This window comes from Rhinolophus ferrumequinum, chromosome 10, assembly GCF_004115265.2.
Source record: "Rhinolophus ferrumequinum isolate MPI-CBG mRhiFer1 chromosome 10, mRhiFer1_v1.p, whole genome shotgun sequence".
Taxonomy (NCBI): domain Eukaryota; kingdom Metazoa; phylum Chordata; class Mammalia; order Chiroptera; family Rhinolophidae; genus Rhinolophus; species Rhinolophus ferrumequinum.
In genome coordinates this window covers 48,302,995-48,326,656 of record NC_046293.1, presented here as the reverse complement: position 1 = coordinate 48,326,656, position 23,662 = coordinate 48,302,995, and the positions used below count along the sequence as shown (strand labels likewise).

Below are 23,662 nucleotides of genomic sequence, written 5' to 3'. Positions count from 1 at the left end.
TGCAATTCAGTGACAAAGCCTTGAGTGATGGTGAGGGGAAGTTGGGAACTAAAGCAAGAAAGCGCATTGTTTAGGTGAGACTGGTCTGACCAGTAGAATGGGTGTGGACCATAGGAATCCTCCCTTGTCAATCATGAACTCTGGTGCAGGCCCAGGACATCCGCAACCTCACGTGCCACGGAGACAGTTGTACAGATTTCCTCAGGAAAACATTGAAAGCAAAAATTGTGATCACACCCAACCCTTTCCTCTACGCCTTGCCCAGCGTCTCCCACGTCTCCAAAAGGAAGAGAGCAGTAGGTCAAACTCCTTTGTTTATTCATTCATTCAACAAACATTTATCTCTCATAAGGGGCCTTTTGTTTCCAGCAAGGGACGGATCCTGCCTATCCGGCAGCACCAAGCATTCCACAGCTAAGGGGCCCCCTAGTTGCCTGGCTCAGCAAGACCGCATCACCACTGGAAAGGCGAGTCTCTAAGACCAGCATTCCAACCGAGGAAGCGTCTTTGTAAATACAGGAAAGAAAGGTGTGGAGGGCGAGAATTGCTCTCAAATTGGGGTAGGAGTGGTGAAAGGAAGGGAAAACTGGGGACTCCTACAACTTCTCAGAAGAGCAAGTCCCCCCAACCGGAGGCCCAACCGGGGATCCCTTTTAAGGAGACTGCCTTGCTGGTCAGGATGTATATTTCCCCTTATTAGGGTTTTCCATGTTCCTACATAAAGGATATCCCCGAAAAGGAGCTGCCAATCCACCTCATCAGGCTAGTGTTAAAGAGTGAAAGCAGGCCTAGATGGAGAAGAAAGAGAACAGAAACCGACTATCGAGACAACGTTATAGCATTAGCCCAAGTTTGAGAGAGAAAACCCCCATGTAAATCACAAAAATAAGGCAGGAAAGGGTTGCGTGGGCAGGTTGTGTCCCCAAAAACCCTTGAGTAGAAAGCAAAGACTGCTGGTAACACGGACCGAAAGGCATTTGAAGACAACCGCGTATGTTGTTCACCAATCCTTGCTGAAATGAATAGGCCGAGGGAAGCATGGGGGTCTTCCCACTCTGCCCAGCGGGCTGGAGAGAGCGGGGTTTGGCTTTGCTGAAGGGTAGGGGTGGGCAGCAGGCCGGGCGGGGCGCCCGAATCCGCCACGGGGGAAGGGGCGCGAGTGGGGGCGGAGGCGGGGCCTGTGGGCCCGGGCGGGCCGGGGGCGGGGCCCAGGTGGTGTTGATACACAAAGGGAAGGCACCCGGAGGCCGCGGTCCCGCCCACTGACGTGTCGTCTGGGCGGCTGCTATAACCCGCTGATTTCCGAGCTGCTCCAGAGCCGCGCGACGTCGCTGTCTTGGAGCTCCGTGTCCCGCACCACTAGCAGTCCGACCACGCGTTCCCGCACATTCACGCCTTTCCCTTGAGACGGCGAATGCCAGACGATTAGGGGACAACTTGCCATTTCCTTTTTTTATTAAGATTATTTTTCCTGCCTATCTTTGGGGTCTTTTGTTATTTTCTTTATCCCGCCCGATTTTTAAGAAAAACCCACCGAAAGCGTTTGCGTGACATTCCGGGATTCAGGAGCAGAGACCACCGAGGTAACCGCGCGGGCGGTATCTGTGCAAAGGGCCCGGGGGCCCGGCGAGAGTGGGGGAGGGGCGTCCGGGAGGAGCTGCGGCGGGAAGGCAGCTGCGGGGGTCATTTCCTCCTGGGACGGGCGACTGCAGTCCGCGGGGCTCGCCTCCAACCCCGGCCCACTGGGGATTCGCCGCCCTCCTCGGGGCTGGGGAGGGGCGAAGCGGGGCGCGGGGGCCGCGTATCCGCCGGGAGTGGAACCGCATTCTCCCGTTAGGGGGAGGGGAGCCAGCCCGCCCCGCGGCTCCGCTGCGGCAAGTCTTGTGGCTTATTTGCATCAATAAAAAAATAAATCCAGGGGGTCTGGAATTTGGGGGCGCCGAGGCGGGTTCGGGCTTTTAGTGTAGCGGAGCTCACGATTGGGGAAGACTGGCCAGGGACGTTTGACAATCGGCGATCGATATTGCATCAGTTTCCTTTCCCGGCATAGGAGGGGCCGGCCGGGCGTAGCGCTCGCCAGCCAAGTGCGAGTGGACGAGTGTGCTCGAGGGCACGGGCGTGCGCGTGTCAACAAACCCGCTGAGCTCCTGGGAACGGGCGGTCTTCCCTGCTCTGTAGAGGACTCCTGTCAGCCCTTTCCGCCCCCTCGAGTCGGCTAACTGCCGCGAAGGCATTTCTCTATCTGGGGGCTTCGAGCATGAAAGGACGGGTTACGCGGCATTGCTTTTGCAAATGCTGGAAACGGGCAGATGTGTACCTGCGCGGCTTGCACACCTAGCCAATGCCTGGTGGGGCTGTGGACCCTGCATGCCAGTGTACGACCAAAGAGGCTGGGGGTAGAGAAAAGCGAGCCCCCCCGCACTCCTCCCTCAGACTTAGGATCGCCGAGAGGGTGAAATACTAAAATCGACCGAGAGGCCTCGGGGTCCGGAGGGCGCGGGCCTCCACAGACGCGGCGCGGCGGTGGGACCATCTTTGTTCTCCGCTTCTCCGCTGTCTGTACTTTTCCGCCCCTCGGCGCGCCCCCGCCCCTCGCGTTCGGCTGGTACTTTTCCACTCGCCTGGTGGGGTGAATCAGCCGCGCTGAGCCGCCGGGCGGCGTCACGTGACCAGGGCGGGCGCTGCGGTCCTGACGCGCCGCCTCTACCTTCGCAGGCAGCTGCGCGGGCCGGTGCACCAACAAGGACAAAAGGAGCCCAGTCTTACTCGAAGCATCCGATTTCCTCCCGGTGCCCAGCATGAAGAAAGCCGAAATGGGAAGGTTCAATATTTCCCCGGATGAGGACAGCAGCAGTTACAGTTCCAACAGCGACTTCAACTACTCCTACCCCACCAAGCAAGCTGCTCTGAAAAGGTGAGAGAAGTTGTATGCTGTGTTAAAAACGGCGAGCAGATCGGGGGTTCCGAGATTCTACTTAATGCTTTAATTTACTGTAGCATTTGGAGGGAAAGTAGTCTCTGAAGAGTATCCGTTTGTCGTATTGCAATGCCAGTATCTCGTGAAAGTGGACTCCTACTTAATGCTTATGCATTTACGTAAAGGTGTGTGACGACTAAATGACAGTTTTCTGTTAAAGCATTCCATTGTACATTTCCATCCAACTTAAAATTTCTCTTTTTTAATTTTGCAGCCATTATGCAGACGTAGACCCTGAAAACCAGAACTTTTTACTTGAATCGAATTTGGGGAAAAAGAAGTATGAAACAGACTTTGTAAGTTAAAAATAATAATTTGTGTGTCTGTGGCTTTAGGGAGTAAAAGAATAGTTTTACTTTTAGATATCAAATCTAACTTGCCCAAAGCTGGTTTTCTCCATTTAATTGTTATATGTTTGGTTATCGTTTTCCCTCTATGTAGCATCCAGGTACTACTTCCTTTGGAATGTCAGTATTTAATCTGAGCAATGCGATTGTGGGCAGTGGAATCCTTGGGCTTTCTTATGCCATGGCTAATACTGGAATTGCTCTTTTTATGTAAGTATGTGTAAGTAGTGAGTCTGCCATGCAGGGCAGTTGATATGATGATACAACATATTTTGGCTCCAGAGATTGAATTTACAGTTGAAGTAGTTAACTTAAAAATCATTTGCTTAAAATTTAAAATATGAGAAGTCAAAAAATATCTTTAGTATATAATTGCATGATATCAAGAAAGCCAATTAGGAAGAAATGGGACAACAATTAAAACTGATAATTTAGCCAAAAGTCTTTAAGTCAATAAGGAACACTTAAAGTTGTAACAGGGTTTGGATTAAAAAACAAAAAACAACTATTGATTAATCCAGGGTAGTTAGAAATTTTATTCTGGCAAAATTAGAAGCCAAAAATACTAATAAGTCAGTTTGATGAATTGACAGTTTCCCCAAGGACCTATGGCCCCTTACATGCATAAGGAAAACAACTAATTAAAAAATATATACATAGGGTGTGATGGTATTTGCCTAACCTGAAATAATGTTTGATTTAAGAAAAGTGAGTCACAAAGCAACTGAAAAGCAACCCATGTGTGTTTTGGTTTTTTTTAATATTTATTTATTCCAGATCTGTGTGATTGCCATATGCCATAGCAAAATTAATATTTTTAATAAGTACCTGCTTTTAAATGTTGTTTTTCTTAGTTGTTAGAATTAGTTACACCTGTGATTTCGAGAACAAATACCTATAAAAGAATTTTGGACCTTTTGTAAAATACTTTAGAGCAGTGGTTCTTAACCTTTGTGGGTTTACAGACCCTTGGAGAATATAATATTAATAGAAAAGTATGGACCTTATTTTCAGCAAAAAAGCACAAAACAAAAATACATGTAAATTTGGGCATACATTTCTAATGATGTTTATGTTATAGCTGTTAAGTTTAAGTGCCTTTGTGCTCTTGGCCAAGGCAATATCTGGAAGATAGTGTGATTTTGTCGTGCAGATGAAGAAACCATATATGCAGGTAGCATGGAATTGTCCATTTGTGACCGGTATACTTTAGTTAGCTGACTGGTGCCTTCTATTCAACTTATTTCCTTCAGCAGAATAGCATGTTCGTGAAAGAAAAGCAAACCTTTACAAAGTGCTGCTTTGTGGTCGAATTCCATGTTGAAGTTAAGCTCAGCGTTGAGCATTCGAAGCGAGGATTCAGTTAGCATGAGGTTGAGACCTCTTACCAAGGCGAAGGACCAGCAATTTACATAGAAAGGACCCTAGAGTTTCAAAGTTTTTAGTGTGGAACTTGAATGGCATCATCTTTAGATATTTAAAACCCTTCCTAAGCAGATACAAAGACTGGAGGCAGTTTTTAAGTGGGGTTATAGTGCAGAATTTACGTGAGATAAAATGGCACTTCTGTCTCATAAGTGAAAGCAAAACTGATAGGTTAGCCTTGCACTTTGGAAATTAACTAATACTTTATAGGGTCTATGTGTTTGATGATTAACCATTTTAAGAAATGGTTAAATAGTATCAAGAGTGCTAAAATGAGTTTTTAGTGCATCAGTTTTACAAAGTATATTTAAAGGTAAATGGGCCAAAAGCCATGTGGCTGCCACAGTCTAGTTGAACAACTCTAGCTAACCTTGTCAAGCAGAATCAATCTTGAGGTTGAAAGTGACCTCAAAGGTTATGAAATCCATTTATCCCCCCATTGGCATTTCAATATAGAAAAAGGAAGACTGAATTTGTAACTGTTTTGGATTAAACCAGCAACTTTACCTAGTTAGAGGTGAGGCTAATGGTGTCTCTTCCCACCTCAGATGAGACCCCATAAAACTTTTGGCATTAGAATGGCAGCTTGGGTGGCTGATTAGCTCTGTTGGTTAGAGCGGTTGCTACTAACACGAAGGTTGCCGGTTTGATCCCCGGATGGGCCACTTTGAGCTGCGCCCTCTTTAAAAAAAAGAATGGCAGCTTGATGTCACCATCTGTGTTTAACTGACAGACATCAGTTTTGTTGCCAAACCTTATATGGTACTATATGCAGTTTGCCTGTAAAATTTTTTAAAATGTAACTTCTTGTATGTAGAATTTTCTGTGAGTTTCCCTGATTTTGAATTTTGTTCCTTTTACTAAAAAGAAATTTATGATTTTCTTGGCTTGCCTGGCGAGGGGGGAGAAAAATAAATGGAATGAGAGAGAACCAGTGCTCTAAAGGAAAACTTGGGGGAACATTTAGTCCCTCTCTTCATTTTTTCCCCCCCTGTTCCAGTGAGGAAACAGCCCCGACAGTTGGACTGATAGATAGCACAGGCATTGTTTAACTTTGTGACCATGCTGGGCCTGTATTCCACACCCTGGGGTGCAATATAATATATCGTCACGTTGCTTACTTCTCTGATTTATGCTATCTCGATTGCATTTCAAAAGTAACTTGTAGGCTGGGTTTGCTAGCAGGTATTACCACCATTTTACAGGTAAAAGGAACTATTAAAGTGCAAAGAAGTGGCAAGTATACAGCTAATTATTATGGTACCAGAATCAAATTTTAAGTCTCATAACTCTACCATTTTAAAGTTTGGCTCAGTGTGTAAACCCCTGCTCTTACCAATACCATAGAGCCTATTACCTGAGACATGCAAGTTTTTAGTGCCTGCCGGGTAAGAGAATATGTTGACACTCTAGCCAGAAAAGTGAACACCAGTTCTTGGCCTTCCATCTAGCACAAGAAGTATTAGGACAAATTCCATATTTAATGTTTAAATAACCAGAAAAAAAAGTTTTCAAATAGAGCTGTGCTTGTTTTTAACCCTATACCATTTCTTTCTCATCAGAATCCTCTTGGTATTTGTGTCAATATTTTCCCTGTATTCTGTTCATCTCCTTTTGAAGACTGCCAATGAAGGAGGTATGGTAGCATTCTTGAAATTTCTAAAACAATTATGCCTGTCGTGATTTTGTTCCTCTTATGAAAGACTTGCTTCATGCTTCTGTGTTCTTCAAATTATAGGGTCTTTATTATATGAACAATTGGGATATAAGGCATTTGGAATGGTTGGAAAGCTTGCAGCTTCTGGATCGATTACAATGCAGAATATTGGCGGTAAGAATTTTTTAAATGGCTATTTGGATAGACTTTTTGCTCTTTGTGTTATGTAGCACAGAGTGGTGACACGTTACTTTTGGTGTCACGGTGCCACATTTTGCACTTGTAATGGTATAATTTTGTTTTCCTCCAGCTATGTCAAGCTACCTCTTCATAGTGAAATATGAGTTACCTTTGGTGATCAAGGCATTAATGAACATTGAAGATACAACTGGGTAGGTGCTAAGTAAGGTTACTCATAAGAAACGATTAAAATCTAAAATGGTTAGATAAATTTTATCAAAGGTGGATATAAAATGACTCAGTAAATTATTTTTTGTAAATCTTATTGTTGAAACTGACCAAGAAGTCCCCCATAAACTGATTTGATCTTTTGAGGATGAAAGGCCAAAGATGGTAGCTTGTTTTATAACTCTGGATAACTAACTTTAACCTGTGTGTGAAAACAGGCTTTTTAAACTTAGCTTTCCTCTTCATATTTACTCTTTAAGAAGTTAGAGCTAAATAACATATACTTCAACCTACGTTAGGACTGCAGCTTTGAATTGTTAAAAATCAATTCCTGTCTGATTTTTGTAAATTTGAAATTCTTAAAACTTTATTTAAAATGCATAATACTAGAAAATGCATGGCCATACTGTAGAAACCTTATCCTTCTAGCAAAGTTATTCATCATGTGGACTAATAGGTTTTTATCTAAAGTAAACATGGGGGGGAAATAATTTACTTCCCCACTTACTTGCAGCTCTTTATCTCAAAATACAGAGGTGTGGTTATCTCTGTGATTTAGAAATTTATTTTAGTAGGCCAATCTTTAGATAGAGGATTGTGTGGGGTCTTTGTTGCTGAAGTGAGTGGAGTAGAATTCACAGGGCAATTAGAATTTGCAAATAATAATGTAAAAGAAGGTAACGTTAATTACTTAAAAAGGAAAAATATTGCTAGGACTCTTAGGAGACATGGTAATATTTTCTGTTAACTTGAGAAGGGATTCTTTGACGATCTCTGGAGTCAAGGTGCGTCAAGGTGTTATATACAGCACTCTCTTGACAACCTGGAATAAGTCCTGGTTTGGGAGACTGGGTTTTGTTGCTTTTGCCTGTGTATTTTATCTAAATGTGGAAAACTTTCCTTGTTGAAGTGTTGAATACGTACATTTGGTAACAAATGTCTGAAAGAAACTTGTTTTAAAATTTCCTGTTTCTAGCATTAAAAATTGCAAGCTAAAGCTATGCCTAAGTTGGTGTATAATTTTTCTAAAAATGCTTAATGATAAGATTACTGGCTTAACAATGCCTCTTTGTTCCCTATATTAATAGCAAGCCTTTAAGAAGTATTTTATGTTATGAATCAGCTGGCAGCCTTCCCAGAGCAAACAGTGGGACAAAAGTTATACTGTTTCATACCCCATTTCTAACCTGAGTGAATATTCATCTAGTGCACAAAGTTAGAGATTTATTCCTGTCTGTAGGCTTTTTGAATGAGCAGTACTTCCAAACCTATCTTTTTTGTGTGTATTTTTATAGCATTTCTATAAAATGAGTCCTGTGAGAAGATCCACATATTTTTCTGAGGATATTTGTGACCGGTTTTGACCTTGTTTTTCTTTTCTTTAATTCAGATTGTGGTATCTGAACGGGGACTATTTGGTTCTGCTGGTGTCATTGCTGCTCATTCTTCCTTTGTCATTGCTGAGAAATTTAGGTGAGCAATCTCCTCTCTAAAGAGAATTGAAATGATCCTCACCAGCTAGTTGGCTTTTTCTTAACTAGAAATTGAGAGCTAAAAAACCCTAAATGCATACCTTTGGGGGTTGCGATATACAAACCTGTGGGTCTTTCCAAGTCCTAGCACTGTCGTTACCTAGGGGCCAAAATATTCTGTTGACATTTTATAATATCTTGTACTTTGTAAGTAATAATACAGAAAGAAAGTTCTTATTATTTTAGTTATTTAGCATCTGTCTTAGTATGTAAGAAGTAGAAACTTAATATTGTAGTCACAACTAAAGTCTTGCAGGCAGAATTGAGTTATTTAGTAGAGAAAATAGAAAATATATTTGCCCTAAACTTATTTCATTGGACTAACTAACATTCATCGCCTCTGTCCCCTTATAGGATATTTGGGATATACCAGTGGCCTTTCCTTGTTGTGTATGATGTTCTTTCTGATTGTGGTAGGTATAACTTTTCTGTAAAGCTGGAGATTTTTTTTTTTTTATAAGCTCTGTCAAAATACTCAGTTTAACCAATGCAAAATAATATATTTTCAGGTGATTTGCAAGAAGTTTGAGATTGCTTGTCCTTTCGAAGTTACTTTGATAATTAATGAAACAGTAAACGGCACCTTCACACAGCCAATAACTTTGGCACCTGACATGACATTTAACATGACTGATGATTCTTGCAGACCACATTATTTTATCTTCAACTCACAGGTAACTAAATATCATCTTCATTTTCTGAAAGGAAGATACTAAGGAAGAGGGAAACTATGTACTGGAAATTTGAAAAATCACTCCCAAGGTAAAGGGAGGAGGGCTAAAAGCTGCTCTTTAGAAAACATCATTAACTTATTAGGGACTGAAAAGAAAGCATTGGTTTGTGTCTTAAAATAGATTCAGAAATGAAATAATCATATGATGTTAATAATTGACACATTCAAAAGTTAGGATGTTAATGAGTAAACAAATTAGAAGATTGGAAGCTAATGACGTAAGGGAAGCTAATTATTTTAGGCTTTGATTTTAAGATTAGTTGATATAAAATATAAGTTACAGAACTGTGATAACATGAATTTGTTACATTAGGATATTGAGTAAGTTTTTACCTTTTTTACAGACCGTCTATGCTGTGCCAATTCTGACCTTTTCATTTGTCTGTCATCCTGCTATTCTTCCCATTTATGAAGAGCTGAAAGGGTGAGTTCTTAACCTATTTCCACATAAATTTATTGGAAAAATGTTATTCAATTACTGCTATAGCTATTGCTAAAATATATTTTTATATTTTCCTTTGAATTTACATAGCCGCAGCCGTAGAAGAATGATGAACGTGTCCAAGATTTCATTTTTTGCTATGTTTCTCATGTACCTGCTTGCTGCCCTCTTTGGATACCTGACATTTTATGGTAAATAATGTCTGGTTTACCAAAAAAAGAAAGAAATCACTTTGTAAAATAAAATTGATACTTTGATAAATATAGTTCTATCACTAAAAAAAGTCAGTCTGTTTTGGTATATTTCATTTGTGATGAGAAATTGGAAATTGAATTTAGAGCTTAGAATTTCCTATAGTATATTTAATCGGTAATTTCTAGAGCCCAGGTTCAAAAGTTTACCATTAATCATTTGATGCCATTTTTGTATGATGTGCTTGCATCTAAGTTCATCTTACCTATCTCCTTTCCCATTGCCTTCAAATTATACGACACACACAAACTAAGCCAAACCGTGGGATTTAGCTATTTAGCTCCTGTTGTTTTTAATGGGGGTCATGTGGCTAAATCTCTGCTTGGTATTTAGAAAAGTTTTCCTTCAATGTTATTTTAATTGCATTAACCCTAATTCCAATTAATCTTATTAGCCTCTTAGTTTATAGTCATTTTGTGGGTAGCTAGTAACTTAGGTGCAAATTTTGCCACAAGTTAGATTTTCTACCTAATCTCCAGAGGAAACAGCATATTTGAAGTTTTTGTTTTGTTTTGGTCTTTCCCCACAGAACACGTTGAGTCTGAATTGCTTCATACCTACGCCAGTGTCTTGGGAGCTGATATTCTTCTTCTCATTGTCCGTTTGGCTGTGTTGATGGCTGTCACCCTAACAGTACCAGTTGTTATTTTCCCGGTAATCACTTGCTTTCTTTTCAGTAGGAATGAGTTTAAACGTGAAGATTAATGAGATTTTTCTCTTCTGGGAGAAGGGTAACACCACTAGGGTGATAGAGTTAATGGTGGTTTTGAAGGGACTGTACTTTGCAGATTTTCAAAACATCCTAGGGCATTTTTTCCATAATTGAAGATATTAAATGATCTAACAGTGTTCAGATGTTTAGAAACCAGGAGTAGAGGAGGGCGGCACAAGTTTATTATTTATAAATAGCTACTTATTTTAGATACATTTCCTAATTTTTTTAAAAATTAATTAAAGCTCGAATTTGCTTGTCTATTTATTTATTGCAGATCCGGGGTTCTATAACTCACTTGTTTTGCCAAGCAAAAGATTTCAGTTGGTGGCGTCATACTCTCATTACAGTGTCCATCTTGGCATTTACCAATTTGCTTGTCATCTTTGTCCCAACTATTAGAGATATCTTTGGTTTCATTGGTAAGTTTTAGAAACTATCAGAGTTCATTCAAATATCAGGAATTTTAAGGTTTAAAAAATGAATGACAAGTGATTTATTGAATTCTTAAGAAGGCAAATGTTCTTTTACAGGTGCATCTGCAGCTGCTATGTTGATTTTTATTCTTCCATCGGCCTTCTATATCAAGTTAGTTAAGAAAGAATCTATGAAATCTATACAGAAGATTGGGGTGAGTAAGAGATGATGACTGACTAGAAACAATAATAATCTTCCAATACTAGAAGTGTCCTCAACTGATTTTAAGTTTAGTACCTTAGCTATCATTTGTTGTAGTTTCGCTTTCAAGTTTTTATTAAATTTCTATCACTGTGCTTCACAGTTGAAAGATGGGGGAGAGGAGGTAAAAGATAATAAAAGACAGTTTGCCATCTAATACACGCTTAAGTTAATCGCAAGAAAGGTAATATCTAATACAGAGATAGAGTGTAAAGTATGAAAATACTGGCGTAGCTTTTAACATTTGTTTAACCAGTATTTTTTGGACTGCCTACTGTATGACAGGCACTTAAATGGACCTTGATTATATAAAAGAGAAAAAGATGGGCTATTTAGTCTAACAAAACAAACCATCTTCAACGCAGAGCTTGGGGCGGGGGTGGGGGCGGCAATTATTACACTTAAAATATTGTTATGTACTTGCAAGTGTAACAACAACAAATTTTACAAAGGGTGTGATATGGTAAGCACAAATGATCCTGGTGGTGATATTTAGGGAAAACATTGCTTTTCAGTCCTTATTCTCCACTAACATTCTGATCTGATTAAAGTACTAAAAATGTTTGTAAACCAACAACTGTCATCTTGTTTTACTTAAAGTACATAGGAGCAGTAATTGAAGGGTAGGATTTAGGAGTAAACTTACACCTGTCTCTTAGAAAGACCTCTGGCTTTGTTTGATGCAGGATGCGTTGTAGGATGACTTGGGTTTGATTTTATGACTTAAATTTTTGCTTAAAAAAATGCAAAAAATCCAGTCCAGTTCTACTTTATGAGTTAGTATCTTTCGCAAAGAAAATGATTTACCTTTTCATTTGAGAGAAAGAAATGAGAAAGTGACATTTTGGAAGGTTTCAAAGATAGTTACTTTGTACTATACGACCCCTTGGTTTTTAAAGACCATTTAAATATCTTTCGCAAGGTAAAACTGTAGCTCTATAAAATATTATTGACATAATTTTAGTAATTATAAGCCCATTTTTAAAAGTAGAAAGATGAATGTTAAACATTTTGTTGCTTGCTGATCGGTTTTCTCTGTGTTCTCATTGCAGGCTATGTTCTTCCTGTTAAGTGGCATAGTGGTGATGACCGGAAGCATGGCCTTGATTATTCTGGATTGGGTACACAATGCCCAGGGAGGTGGCCATTAACTGGGCACCACTAAAACTTCAGTAGTCCATTTGATGCCAGTGTTGAGTCAACTCTCAACTACTATGAAATTTCACCTAATGTTTTTAGTTTCACTTCCTTTTGAAGTGCAGATTCCTCGCTGGTTCTTCTGAGTGCAGAATATGTGAACTCTTTTTTTTTTGTTTGTTTTTTGTTTTTTTAAAAGAAACTATTCTGTATGATAGAAATGGACATTAACAACAAAACCACGAGTCTCGGGTTAACGGAAGTGACAATTTTATTCCATTCCAGAGAATGGACGAACTCTTTTATCAAGCCACATGTTTGGCTGTGTCATTGTTTAACTTGGATATTTTATGATTTTACTTGAATGTGCCTAATGGAACCATTTGATGTGAGAAACAATTGTTAATTTACAGCAAAGTATTCAAATAAGCATTGAGAAAAACACTTATTTTTTTTGTACCAAAAATATTTAAAGACCTCAGAAGCACTATTTTACTTTTTAAAAATTGCTTTTTTTGGACATTGTCCAAAAATAGTTGTCAATAAATTCCACAAAACAATTTTCATTGGTGTTTTGAAAACAAATATTAGTATTATGAAATGAATTGCCTTTTTATAGGCATAATAAGCCAAACACTTTTTTTACCCAAAATGATTTTTAAACAAGGTGATGTAATGAAAAATTGTACCATGAATAGGAGCATAGTGTTTTCCATTCAAACTTCACCATTCAAGGATGATTGATTATTATTGCTATACCAAATCAGATGAACTCTGTTCATCGTTTTCTTTATCCCCAAATAATTTAGTTCACTCAAACTGAGATATTTATGGTTTTAATCTATTAGAATGGAAGATAATGCAGATATTTCTATGGCAAAGTAAAATAACTAATTTTGAGGTACCAAATAGTGCAATTGGGTAAAACAGGGTTTATTCAGTTGCATCTGTCTCCAGAGTTGTACTGACAGCTCTGGGTTTTTGGGCCAGCCCTTTTTTGACATTGCTTCCAGCAGTGGAAAATGGGCATTTGATGGCTATAGGCCAAAACTGTTTTATCCAGAGTACAACTTTTCAAAATGCTCGCCTACTACTGGAAGTGTGAATGACTTGATAATGTATGGCTTAGTCGTGCTCATGTTAGTCGTGTTCATGTCTACAGTAGAGGTCTAATCCACAGGTTACATCGATATTTGGTATAATATGAGTTTTCTTCATATAGGCCACAGGGTTTCTCATGCAGTAAGTTTTTTTTTTTTTTTAAAAAAAAAAAAACAACTTTGCACGGGATTGTCATCTCATTCTTGTACAACACAGAATTATTTGTTTACATCTCCAACTAATGGTTAGCTAGGGAAAAACAATACAACGTGAGTGTAAGTAGTTGGTCCAACTGCATGTTCACCCTTCCATTTCAATTCCAGTTAGAACTGAAAACATTTGGCTTTAAGAGCACATTTATTGTACGTTATGGTGTATGGTGAATATATTATTAAATAATGTGGTACTTTGCTCATCAGGCATAATGTCTAAAATCTAACATACATAATTCCATTAGTGGTTGGGGGAAGCAAATAATAGAATCATCAATTGGTCATCTGGCTCTAAGGTTTTCTTTTAAACTAAACATTTTTAGTTTTAGGCAAGGGCCAGAAATGTGGCAGACAGGTTTTTGTTAACGCATTCTTGTATTATATGTGACTAGATTATAGACAAGATATGTCTGTCTGTAATTAAAGACCCTTGTGGAACTGGAAGACGTCTTGTAGTGCTACGTTGGGTGAAACCAATGGTCCATTTTTGTTTGTTTCTACGAAAATAATTGGGGACCATCTAGAAAGGCAGTGAGAAGGTGGATTCTACAGCACTGCTTTCATTTAATTGGGCTTTTGGCACTTCCTCGAAATCCAGAACCTCACGTCTAGTTCAGACCAAGACTTGGCACTTCTGCTTGAGTTCCTGAAAGAATTGCTGATTTTGTACCTAAGGCCTGTTAGGGAATACCAAGTGAAGAGCAGTTTTCTACCGTTTACATCCTTTCATGTGGGAAGAAATACCGAGTCAACCAGGAAGGAATGGAAAAAAATGCTTACAGCAAGTCAAAATGTGGGGAGTCTCATCCAATCCTCTTCCAGCTGTTTGAGGTTCAAAATCAGCTGCCTAGGGTAAATTCCATTGCATGATTTTCTTGGAGCTACATTGTCTGCCTTGAGGTTCCTAAACAGTGACTTCCCGTTAATGAGCAGTCTGCAGTATTAAAACCACTGTCTGGTCACCTCATTTTGCATTACTGTCTTCCGTGGATGTTTCAGTTATAACTATAATGTTATTTATAGAACAGCATTAATCCATTAAAGCTAACCTATTTTTCAATATTTATGATAATCTATGTACATACATTGTCTGTCCATACGTATTTGTAAATAGGTTGTACATAGTTCCATAGATCAGGTTTGGGTCTTGGATTTGAGTGTATATATTCCTGTAAGTTTCTCAACTGCATTTTGATGAATTCACACAGTATATATAAGAGTTGTCCCCAAAGTACCTGTACTGAGATTTCAATATAAACAAATTGACAAAATGTATAAAACACTAAAAATTTTAAATACTGTTTAAATTGTATCTGCAATACAGACTAAACTGGCTGAACATTACATTTTTTTCACGAAAACTTGGTGCAAGTTAAGATCTCTTAAATTTTAAATAAGGTCTAAATTTTCAAAATGCAGTAGTTAACGAAATGTGACCTAATGTAATGAAATCAAATGTGATCTAGTGTAATGAAAGACCTTTCAGAACCTGGGTGTGTTAATTTCCTGTATATAATGTAAAAATCCCCACTGTACTGTTATAGGCCAACAATTCCAGTATGATTTGTTGGCAAAGAGTGCTACACCGTTTCAATGAAACAATGTATGTTTGTTTTAACTGAACTAAAATAAATACATGCTTAATCCTGAGTAGCAGTGTTTTCTTTGAGGTAATCGGACCAGTGGTGTCTGATGTATTGTGTAAGTACAGCACCTAGTATCCCGGTCCATACGATGGTAGTGATGATATAATGAAAAAGAACTGTCAGGGAAAAATTTGTTCTGCTATTAAGTACCTAAAGATAAGTTGACAAAGTGTGAGGAGGAATGAAAAAAACTGCTAAAAGTCAACTCAAGGACCCAGGCGTGGACCTGCTATCAGTAGGTCATTAGTGCCTCAGAATCACCTGGGGAACTTTTCTAAAATGCAGCTTTCTGGATCATGTGCCTACAATAGTCCGATTCCATAGGTCTGTAGGGCAGCCCAGAATTTTTCTTTTTCCCCAGAAAGCTACCAGTGTGATTCTTAGGCACCATTAATATTAAGGGGTGCTGAAACAGGCCTAGGAAGAAGTCATGGGTTCCACCATAGTGAAGTCACTGCAAAGGAGGAGAAGAGCTGAAGAGGAATTTCACAGGCAAGCGGATGAGACACAACATAGTTCAGATATGGCCTATTGATAGCATTAAAAGCTTGGGGCTCCTAAAGTGAGGCATACAAAGCTAAAACAAAAAGGGAGATACCACAGAATAGCCAGTGTGCTTGGGATTGGTTCCAAAGGCAAGGTAATGTTTCTGCAAGAAACATCCTGTTACCAACGAAGGTCAAGTGAGAAAGAACTGTGAGTACCATGTTTCCCTGAAAATAAGACCTCACTGGACAATCAGCTCTAATACGTCCTTTGGAGCAAAAATTAATGTAAGACCCAGTATTATTTTACTATAATACAAGACCGGGTCTTACAGAATGTAATACAAGACCTGGTCTTACATTAATTTTTGCTCCAAAAGATTCATTAGAGCTGATTGTCCGGTTAGGTCTTATTTTCGGGGAAACATGATAGAAGGTGCAGCATAATTTGCAACAAATCTGAATTGAACAAAAGACTACTGGTAGAGTTTTCAGTTACCTGAGAAGCTGTACTTGAACACCTACCATGTGCAACTCACCATGCCCAGGGGAAACAGGGTAGGGTTATGTGTCAGGTGGGTTTTAACAGAATCTGTACACTTTCACCTTAAACCTTTAAAAGAAAGAAAAAAAAAAGACTGAAATGAACCAGAAAGCCAATTTACTAATCTAACATTAGAAATATATTTGGTGGGTATGTCCACTCACGAGATGAAAATACAGTTCTATAACCATGCAGCCAGCTATGCCCTATAGGTATTTCCAGTAAGCCTGAGGAATATTCTAGGACTGTTTCTAACAAAAGCAGAGCTGTTTGTCTTGACTTGAAAATACTCTCACCTGGAGAATTAGCTTAGTTATATTTCTGGGAACAAAGTAAAAATCCATTTAAATTAACTCAAGCAAAAATGATGGCAGAGGGAGAGAACTTTTTAAAAGGAGATTGGGGTACCTCAGAGAATGAGAAGATAAACAGGCTTTCAAAAAGTCAAACACCAGATTTGTTCTAGAGACCTCCATGACAGAAATCTGTGAGACTTCACTAAAGAGCTCTGCAATTAGATTCTGAGCAATTTCTTTAGCCAACTTCTCAAGCTAAACATTGACTAATAATGGGTCTGATTTCTAATTAATATAGCCAGGTGGACAGGGTGACACAGGACAAACATGGCTGCCAGGACATGGCACTCCAGTGGTTGGGAGAATAGTTCTCAGAGGAGTGAAATGGTCATGGAATGGAAATTAGGTCACCAACTGTCGCAGTTTGAGCACTGTAAGTCTGCATCCTGGAAACCTCTCAGCCCAGGCAAACGGGTGGTTGGTCACCCTAGTTGGGAAGGCGTGCAAAAAGGTGCCTAATAAAACAGCCTAGAGATACAGATAAACTCATTTTCTTTGGATTTCCTTTTTCTAGAATTCCAGGTAGAGCACCAGTCTTCTTTTATGACTTTGTCCCAACTCAACAGATGATAGTTTCCTCAGATCACATTTTTTCGTGTTTTCCCCCACCAGAGTTGTAAGCTTCATAAGAACAGATATCTATCTGCCTTCTCGTTAATTTATCTCCAACATGCATGCGTAACAGTCTCTAGCAAATAGTACATAAATCCTCAATGTAATTTTGAATGAATAAATACGCCCTTTGTTTTCTATAGCATGTTGAGATAAGGCTTAAACTTTTAAGCAAGAATTTATAGCAAGTATGATGAAATTAAACCCTGACTTAAAAAATACGGTTTATTTTTCTAGAGGCCTGCAACCGAAAGGCTTTCTTGCCTAGCCTATGATCTGCCTCCAGGTGGCAGAAGCTACCTTTAACCTCTACGACAAAGTGGTTTCTGTGGTGTTGAAATCCTTTGTCAAATCCTAGCCAGATTTGGTTGTCCTCCTCATATTGTGAGGAAAAAAAAAACTAACGCAGCAAGTCTGGTTGCTTACTACTTCTGTCTTCAAGGGAACCATGAGTGACCCTTGGCCAACTTCTGGGAATGTGGCCCTCAGAGTGTTTTTTACGTTAGTGATTGATGAGTTTGTTATATACACATGAAGCAATGCACCATGTTCTACCGGTTTTTGAGCTTGCTTTACACAGGCACCAAGATTAATGATGTGTACCTGGTTTCATTGTGGGGTCCTTGGTTTTGGTTGCCAAGGCTGGTTGCAAAGCAGAATATGCCTACGTGACCAACTGCCGCTAAAAGCCTTGGACCTTAAGACTCATTTGGGATTCCACACATACCCCTATAGTTCACTGCTAGAAAAAGAGCACCCCTCTGTGGCCTCAGACAAGGAAGCTCTCGGAAGCCTATTCTGGACCTCTCTGAACTCTACCGTTGCATATCTTCTTCCCGTTGCTTTTGTTCTGTATCCTTTGCTGTGATAAATCTTAAGAGTGAGTATTACCTGCTGTTGAATCTTGAGAGTCCTTCTGGTGAATCACCAAATGAAACATGTATGTATGGTTTCTGTTTTTCTTTACACTATCAGTTTGTAAACTTCAGTATTTCTTGCTTTCTCCAGGAAGAATCTATTCACGAATAAATCCCTAACGCATTATTGAGCAAGTTTTACTAAATATTGTCTGGGGTGTGGCATGTTGGGAGGGTTAGATAGCAAAGAAAAATGTTTATATTGCACATACCACTGTGTTCAACTTCATAAAAACCCATTTGACATATTTCTTCTCCCAAGTCCCTTGGCTGTGCTGTGAACAAAAGGTCTCTCTGTCCACCATTCCTCCCACATCATACACAGCCTGTTCCCTATTCTCATGAGGAGTTCAACTCTGTCCTCAAATCTGCCTATCTTTCAAGTCATCAGGACTCACTTTCCCTGAGATGGCAGTTTGTTGGTTATATATATTTTTATTTCATTCTCCTTTTGAAGACCTCACTTCTGCTCCCGCTTCCCTTTCTTAAAGGACTTATTGCAATATTCTTTCTACCCACTTACAGTATTTTCCCTGAAAGGAGTTCTGGTGAATTCAACTGTTTCATCTGATTATATTAAAAACATCTGATGTTGAACCCAATCTATAAAGAAGATAAAAACAGAGCTGTGCTGGTTGAAACGTCAGGGGTGAGGTCCAGAGCTTAAGAGTTCATCCTCCCAACCTTCCACCGGCTTCATCCCTCAACAATGGCCCGTGACGTGCTGCCTTAACCTAGGACCCCACATAACGTGGTTTGAAAAACATGGCTCTAAATTCTTTCAGGGGATCAAGACCCCAAGATAACAACAATCCTGCCAGCCTGAAGCTCAGCTCCTGAGGCCCCATTTTCTGATAACAGCCTCTTCTTCTCCTTATTGACAGAATGGTGGCCTTAGCCTCCGGTCTATAGCCCAATCACCTTTATGTCGGTACAACCCGATACCTCAAGATGGACACTCAGTTCACATAGAGGTCAAGTCTCCTTGACTGTGAATGTATTGCTGAAGAGATACTCAAGTTCTTCCTGGGATCTCTAAGGTGGACTAGGTGAAGAAATCAAAGTGGAAAATGAACACTGATTTCGAAAATTCATTTCCTATCTCCTACTCAACAATGATGTCATTGCTGAGAATTGCCTTAGGCTTGCTGAAAGAAACTGTGGTCTTTATAAATAGGTAGGGGAAGAAACCTCAAAAAATAGGTATATTAATCTTTGATTAGATCTAGTTCTGGAGGTCTTTAATTTTAAAAGGACAAGTGATCATAAATCAATCCTCTGAATCATCTGTCTGGCAGGGACTTGGGGAATTATTCCTATGTTCTAAACGTATAACTTTAAACCTCCAAAGTTGTACACATTCATACTGAAAATGTGGCAAAATCACACATCAGTATAATTAATTTAAAGTGAGGTATCTGGTCAATAGACAATAAAAGGAACCAAATATATTGAAGATGCCTATTTTAAGGATGCAATTCCAGCAACCGTTTCTTTTTCTTGAGGGGAAAAGTACCCTTTAAGTTTTGATAAATGATAGTTTTTTTCTTCCAGTATCTCCAATCTACTAGTAGTCCATCATGGAATGATGTTATGTTCCAAGCTAAAAATAAGCTATATTTCTTCTTTATTTCCTTTTGTTTTCTTTGTATTTCCCCTTGAAAGTGACTGAAAGTCTCAAGAGATGTGGAACTCATGGTTCACAACCCTTCTGCTCCAGATAGAGGGACAATATTTTTAAACTGATCCCTAAATAGAAAGATCCAAAGAAGGAAATATGTGGAATATGAAAATCTCTTCTCAAAATGCATCAGAGCCTCATAAATTTGAAAACATTTTTCTCTCATAAACTGCTCCAAAAAGACATGTTTAGTACTTACCTCCTGTATTGGAGGCAATTAAGCAAGCAAAAGAACATTCCTTCCTGCTTGTAGGGGAGAGACTAGTGAATTGCATTTTAAACAAGTCCTCTTTCTTCTTAAAGCATACACACACACACACACACACACACACACACACACACACACACACTAATACATTTAAAAGGCTATCACAGATTTTACTACAATACTTACTGAAGAAGAGTTAATGATCAACAGTACCAGTAATTGCTCCACACTAGTTGTCGTTATGCCACACTGTTTACGGAAAGTTCTCCTGGTCTGAGGGAAAAAGCATGACCTTGTAGTTGTGCAGAGAAAGGTTCAAGTTCTGGCTTGCCATTACGGTCACGCGCCTCTTAACAGCGAGATATGTTCTGAGAGATGCATTGTTAGGGAATTTTGTCATCACAGAGTTCACTTACACAAACCTAGGTGGTCTAACCTTCTATACAACTAGGCTATAAGGTATAGCCTATTGCTCTGTAGGGGAGGAAAAATAATTTTCTTCTACCCTTCTGGGTTTTTGGCTGAGATATACCTATAATAAAAGACAGATTACCAGGAGAAAAACAAACAAAAGTTTAATAACATGTATACCTCCTGTATACATGGGAGAGACCCAGGAAAACTGAGTAACTCGACAAAATGACTGAAGCCACCACCGTAAATACCATCTTCATTAAAAACAAAAGAAGATGTTGGGGTGGGGGTAGTCCATTCTGCGAGGTTACCAGGAAAAGCCCATTAAACAAGGGTAAGGTTGTTAGGCAGATTTAAGTTGTCTTCTACATAGATAAGAATTTCTAGGGATAAAGTTATCCCCCACTTCCTGGTACAGCCCAGGGAGACACCTTACAAATGGAGGTTTCCCTTACAAACGTAAATGTCTTTCACAAAGGGTAACTTCTGCTTGGTCTTCAGATCTTCTTCCATGTCTCCATGCCTTAAAATTAACCAGCCTAAAATAATCCTTATGCCAAATAGACATATTTTGTGGGTGACAAATTCTGTGCCCCTATAGCTCCTAGAACACAAACTCATATAGCATGTTACTGTACTGAATACTGTAGGCAATGGTATTTGTATAATGTGTGGTGCTACGACAGCTATGACATCACTCAGTGACGGCTATGACATCACTCAGTGACGGTTAAGACACCAGTCAGTGATAGAAAAATTTCAGCTCCATTACAATTTTAGGGGACCACCATCATATACGTGGTCCATCGTTGACTGAAATGTTATGTGGCGCATGACTGTATTAGCTGTGTCGTCTCCAGTAAGTTCCTTAACCTGCCCATGCCTCAGTTGGCTCACTTTGTAATAAAGTTTAATGTAACACATCATTTACTTCTTCTTGCCACATGCCAGTTACTGTGCTGAGGGTAATCACCACAGTCCCCAGAGGCAAGTGCTTTTCTTGTGTTTTTTTTTTTTTAATTTGAATTTTACTGAAGAAGAAACTGAGGCTTATAGGTTAAGCCTCAACCTTAAGAGATTAAGCAACTTGCCTAGAAAGTGGTGAACTTGAGTCTCGATCTCATGCTATCAATTAATTTACTTCCAAAGTAAGAATGAACATTAAATGTCCATTTTTAGGGTTTTGGAGGTTAAGTAAAGTAACCCAGAAAGTGCCTTTCACTGTGTATATCACATGATGGAATATTATACAGCATTGAAAATTAATGAACTACAGTTCATTTTAGTAATAAAAACTTGAATGAAAAAAGCAAGTCTCAGAATATCACATACAATAAGCACATATCCTTTTTATAAAGTTTAAAACAACTAAAACTAAACAATATTTTGACTAGCACACTTATATATTTGATACAACAGTTAAAAAGAAGCAAGGCAATGATATACACGACGTTCAAGACAGTGGTTATTTCTGGAGGGGGAGAAAGGGCGTGATAGGGAGCACGCATCGGCAGACGGAAGTTACTGTCAGTGTTCTGTTCTCTGATGTTCCCTGGGGAGATGGGAAAACTGACAGACAAAAGATGGTCTATGCAGACCCTTGGTGAATGTGACTGATTAATCCTATTAAGCACATCTGAGGTCTCGTCTCAACATGAAACTGCCAATTTTCTATCAATTTTCACCCACAAAACTGGAAATTTAATATGTTTTGAACTAACGTGTAATCAATAAATATTGTTTTTTTTTTCCTATTTATCCTTTCTCTAGCTTGCTTGATACGATGAGGTGCCTACATAATCCCACAATACCTTGAACTTGTTAGCTGCCCTCCCCCCAGGCTATGAGAAAGACAGGTGCCTCCATTCCAATACCAATTATTGGACTCTATCCCAAGAGCTCTATCTAAGTAACAGGTTCATTAAGGATGATGAATAATTGTTGAATTAATGATCACTCAAAATCTCAATGTCGTTTGATGGGAAAAGAAACAGAGTACACTGGGTGCAGAATAGGTACAGAAGACTGAGCACAGAAAAGCATAGCAGAAAAGATCTCAGGGTCCAAATGGCTGGTTCCTTCCTGCCCTACCTCTTGTAATAAGGGGACATGTATTGCTGCTTTGAGATTTCCTCTGTGATGTTGGAGACTTGGCAGGTTCTCCGAGATCCCAGTTCTAGAACCCGTGCCCCATGCTGGCATCCACTTTCTGCCTTCTGACGCAGCCTGGCTTATGGACTCCATCTCTGGCCTCTGCACGATTCTCTGACAGAAGCTTCCTTAAGACTATTAGGCTTGGCTTTCAGTTCCTATTTCTGGCATCTGCGCTAAATCCCCTAACAGGGCCCTTTCTATAGCCGTTGGCTTGCAACACTTCTCAAATAATTTCAAGCCACTGGCATTTCTGGAATCCACCTTGGACTCCAGCTTTGCCCATCTCCAATTCATTCCTTGCATTGCAATCAGACTGATTTTTCCACAGAACAAATGCGATCGTATCAATTCTCTTTTTAAAACCCTACGGTGCTTTCTTATCTCTATCAGCATGACGTCTCGAACCTTCGTGGCCCTTCACAATCAGAACTTTTTCTATCTCCCCTGTTTTGTATCACAGTACATCTCCTACCCTTCATTCCATACCCCAACCACAAAGACGTATTCCCAGAACCCACCACACTCTTACACCTCAATGCCTTTGTTTCTGCTTTGTCCTCTGCCTGTAACACTGTTTACCACTCGTCTGCTGGATATCCCCATTTTTTCATCAAGACTCAGATCCAGCCCCACCTCCTCCATTGTATGTTGTATGCTCTCTGAGCCCCCGTCTGACTTCTTGAAGACTGTCTCACTGTCCACCTGGCCCACTAGACGGAAGTTCCCTGAGGGTAGAGACTGTGTGCTCTTTGTCCCTGCACCCCAGCATCGACAGCGTTTGGAATGAGTGCTACACTGTGGCTTGCTGAGTCACTCCATGGAATCCATCATAGCCCCATTCCAGACCAAGCCCTCAACTGGGTCGCGGCCTAAACCTTAGCAATGCTTTCAGTTTCCAAAGGACTCTGTGTGTGTCAGACCCTGAGATAATCATCAAGCATTCAGTGACAGAGAAAGCTTTCCCTTCTTTTAAGAAGTCCACAATCAAGACAAGGGAACAGACTGACAGTTAACTACAATCAAGCATTACAA

General features: G+C 39.7%; 1 protein-coding gene across 1 annotated transcript; it reads left to right on the top strand.

The window, feature by feature from the left end:
* The first annotated feature begins 1,296 nt into the window (after positions 1 to 1,296).
* SLC38A2 (solute carrier family 38 member 2) lies at positions 1,297 to 15,263 on the top strand. Its single transcript, XM_033116712.1, has 16 exons — positions 1,297 to 1,583; positions 2,716 to 2,914; positions 3,192 to 3,273; positions 3,419 to 3,534; positions 6,312 to 6,385; positions 6,488 to 6,580; positions 6,717 to 6,798; positions 8,205 to 8,287; positions 8,701 to 8,759; positions 8,856 to 9,020; positions 9,424 to 9,503; positions 9,612 to 9,712; positions 10,303 to 10,427; positions 10,763 to 10,907; positions 11,019 to 11,116; positions 12,216 to 15,263. The coding sequence occupies exons 2-16, from the start codon at positions 2,799 to 2,801 to the stop codon at positions 12,312 to 12,314; spliced, it is 1,518 nt and encodes a 505-aa protein (XP_032972603.1). The 5' UTR covers positions 1,297 to 1,583; positions 2,716 to 2,798; the 3' UTR covers positions 12,315 to 15,263.
* The last annotated feature ends 8,399 nt before the right edge of the window (positions 15,264 to 23,662 follow it).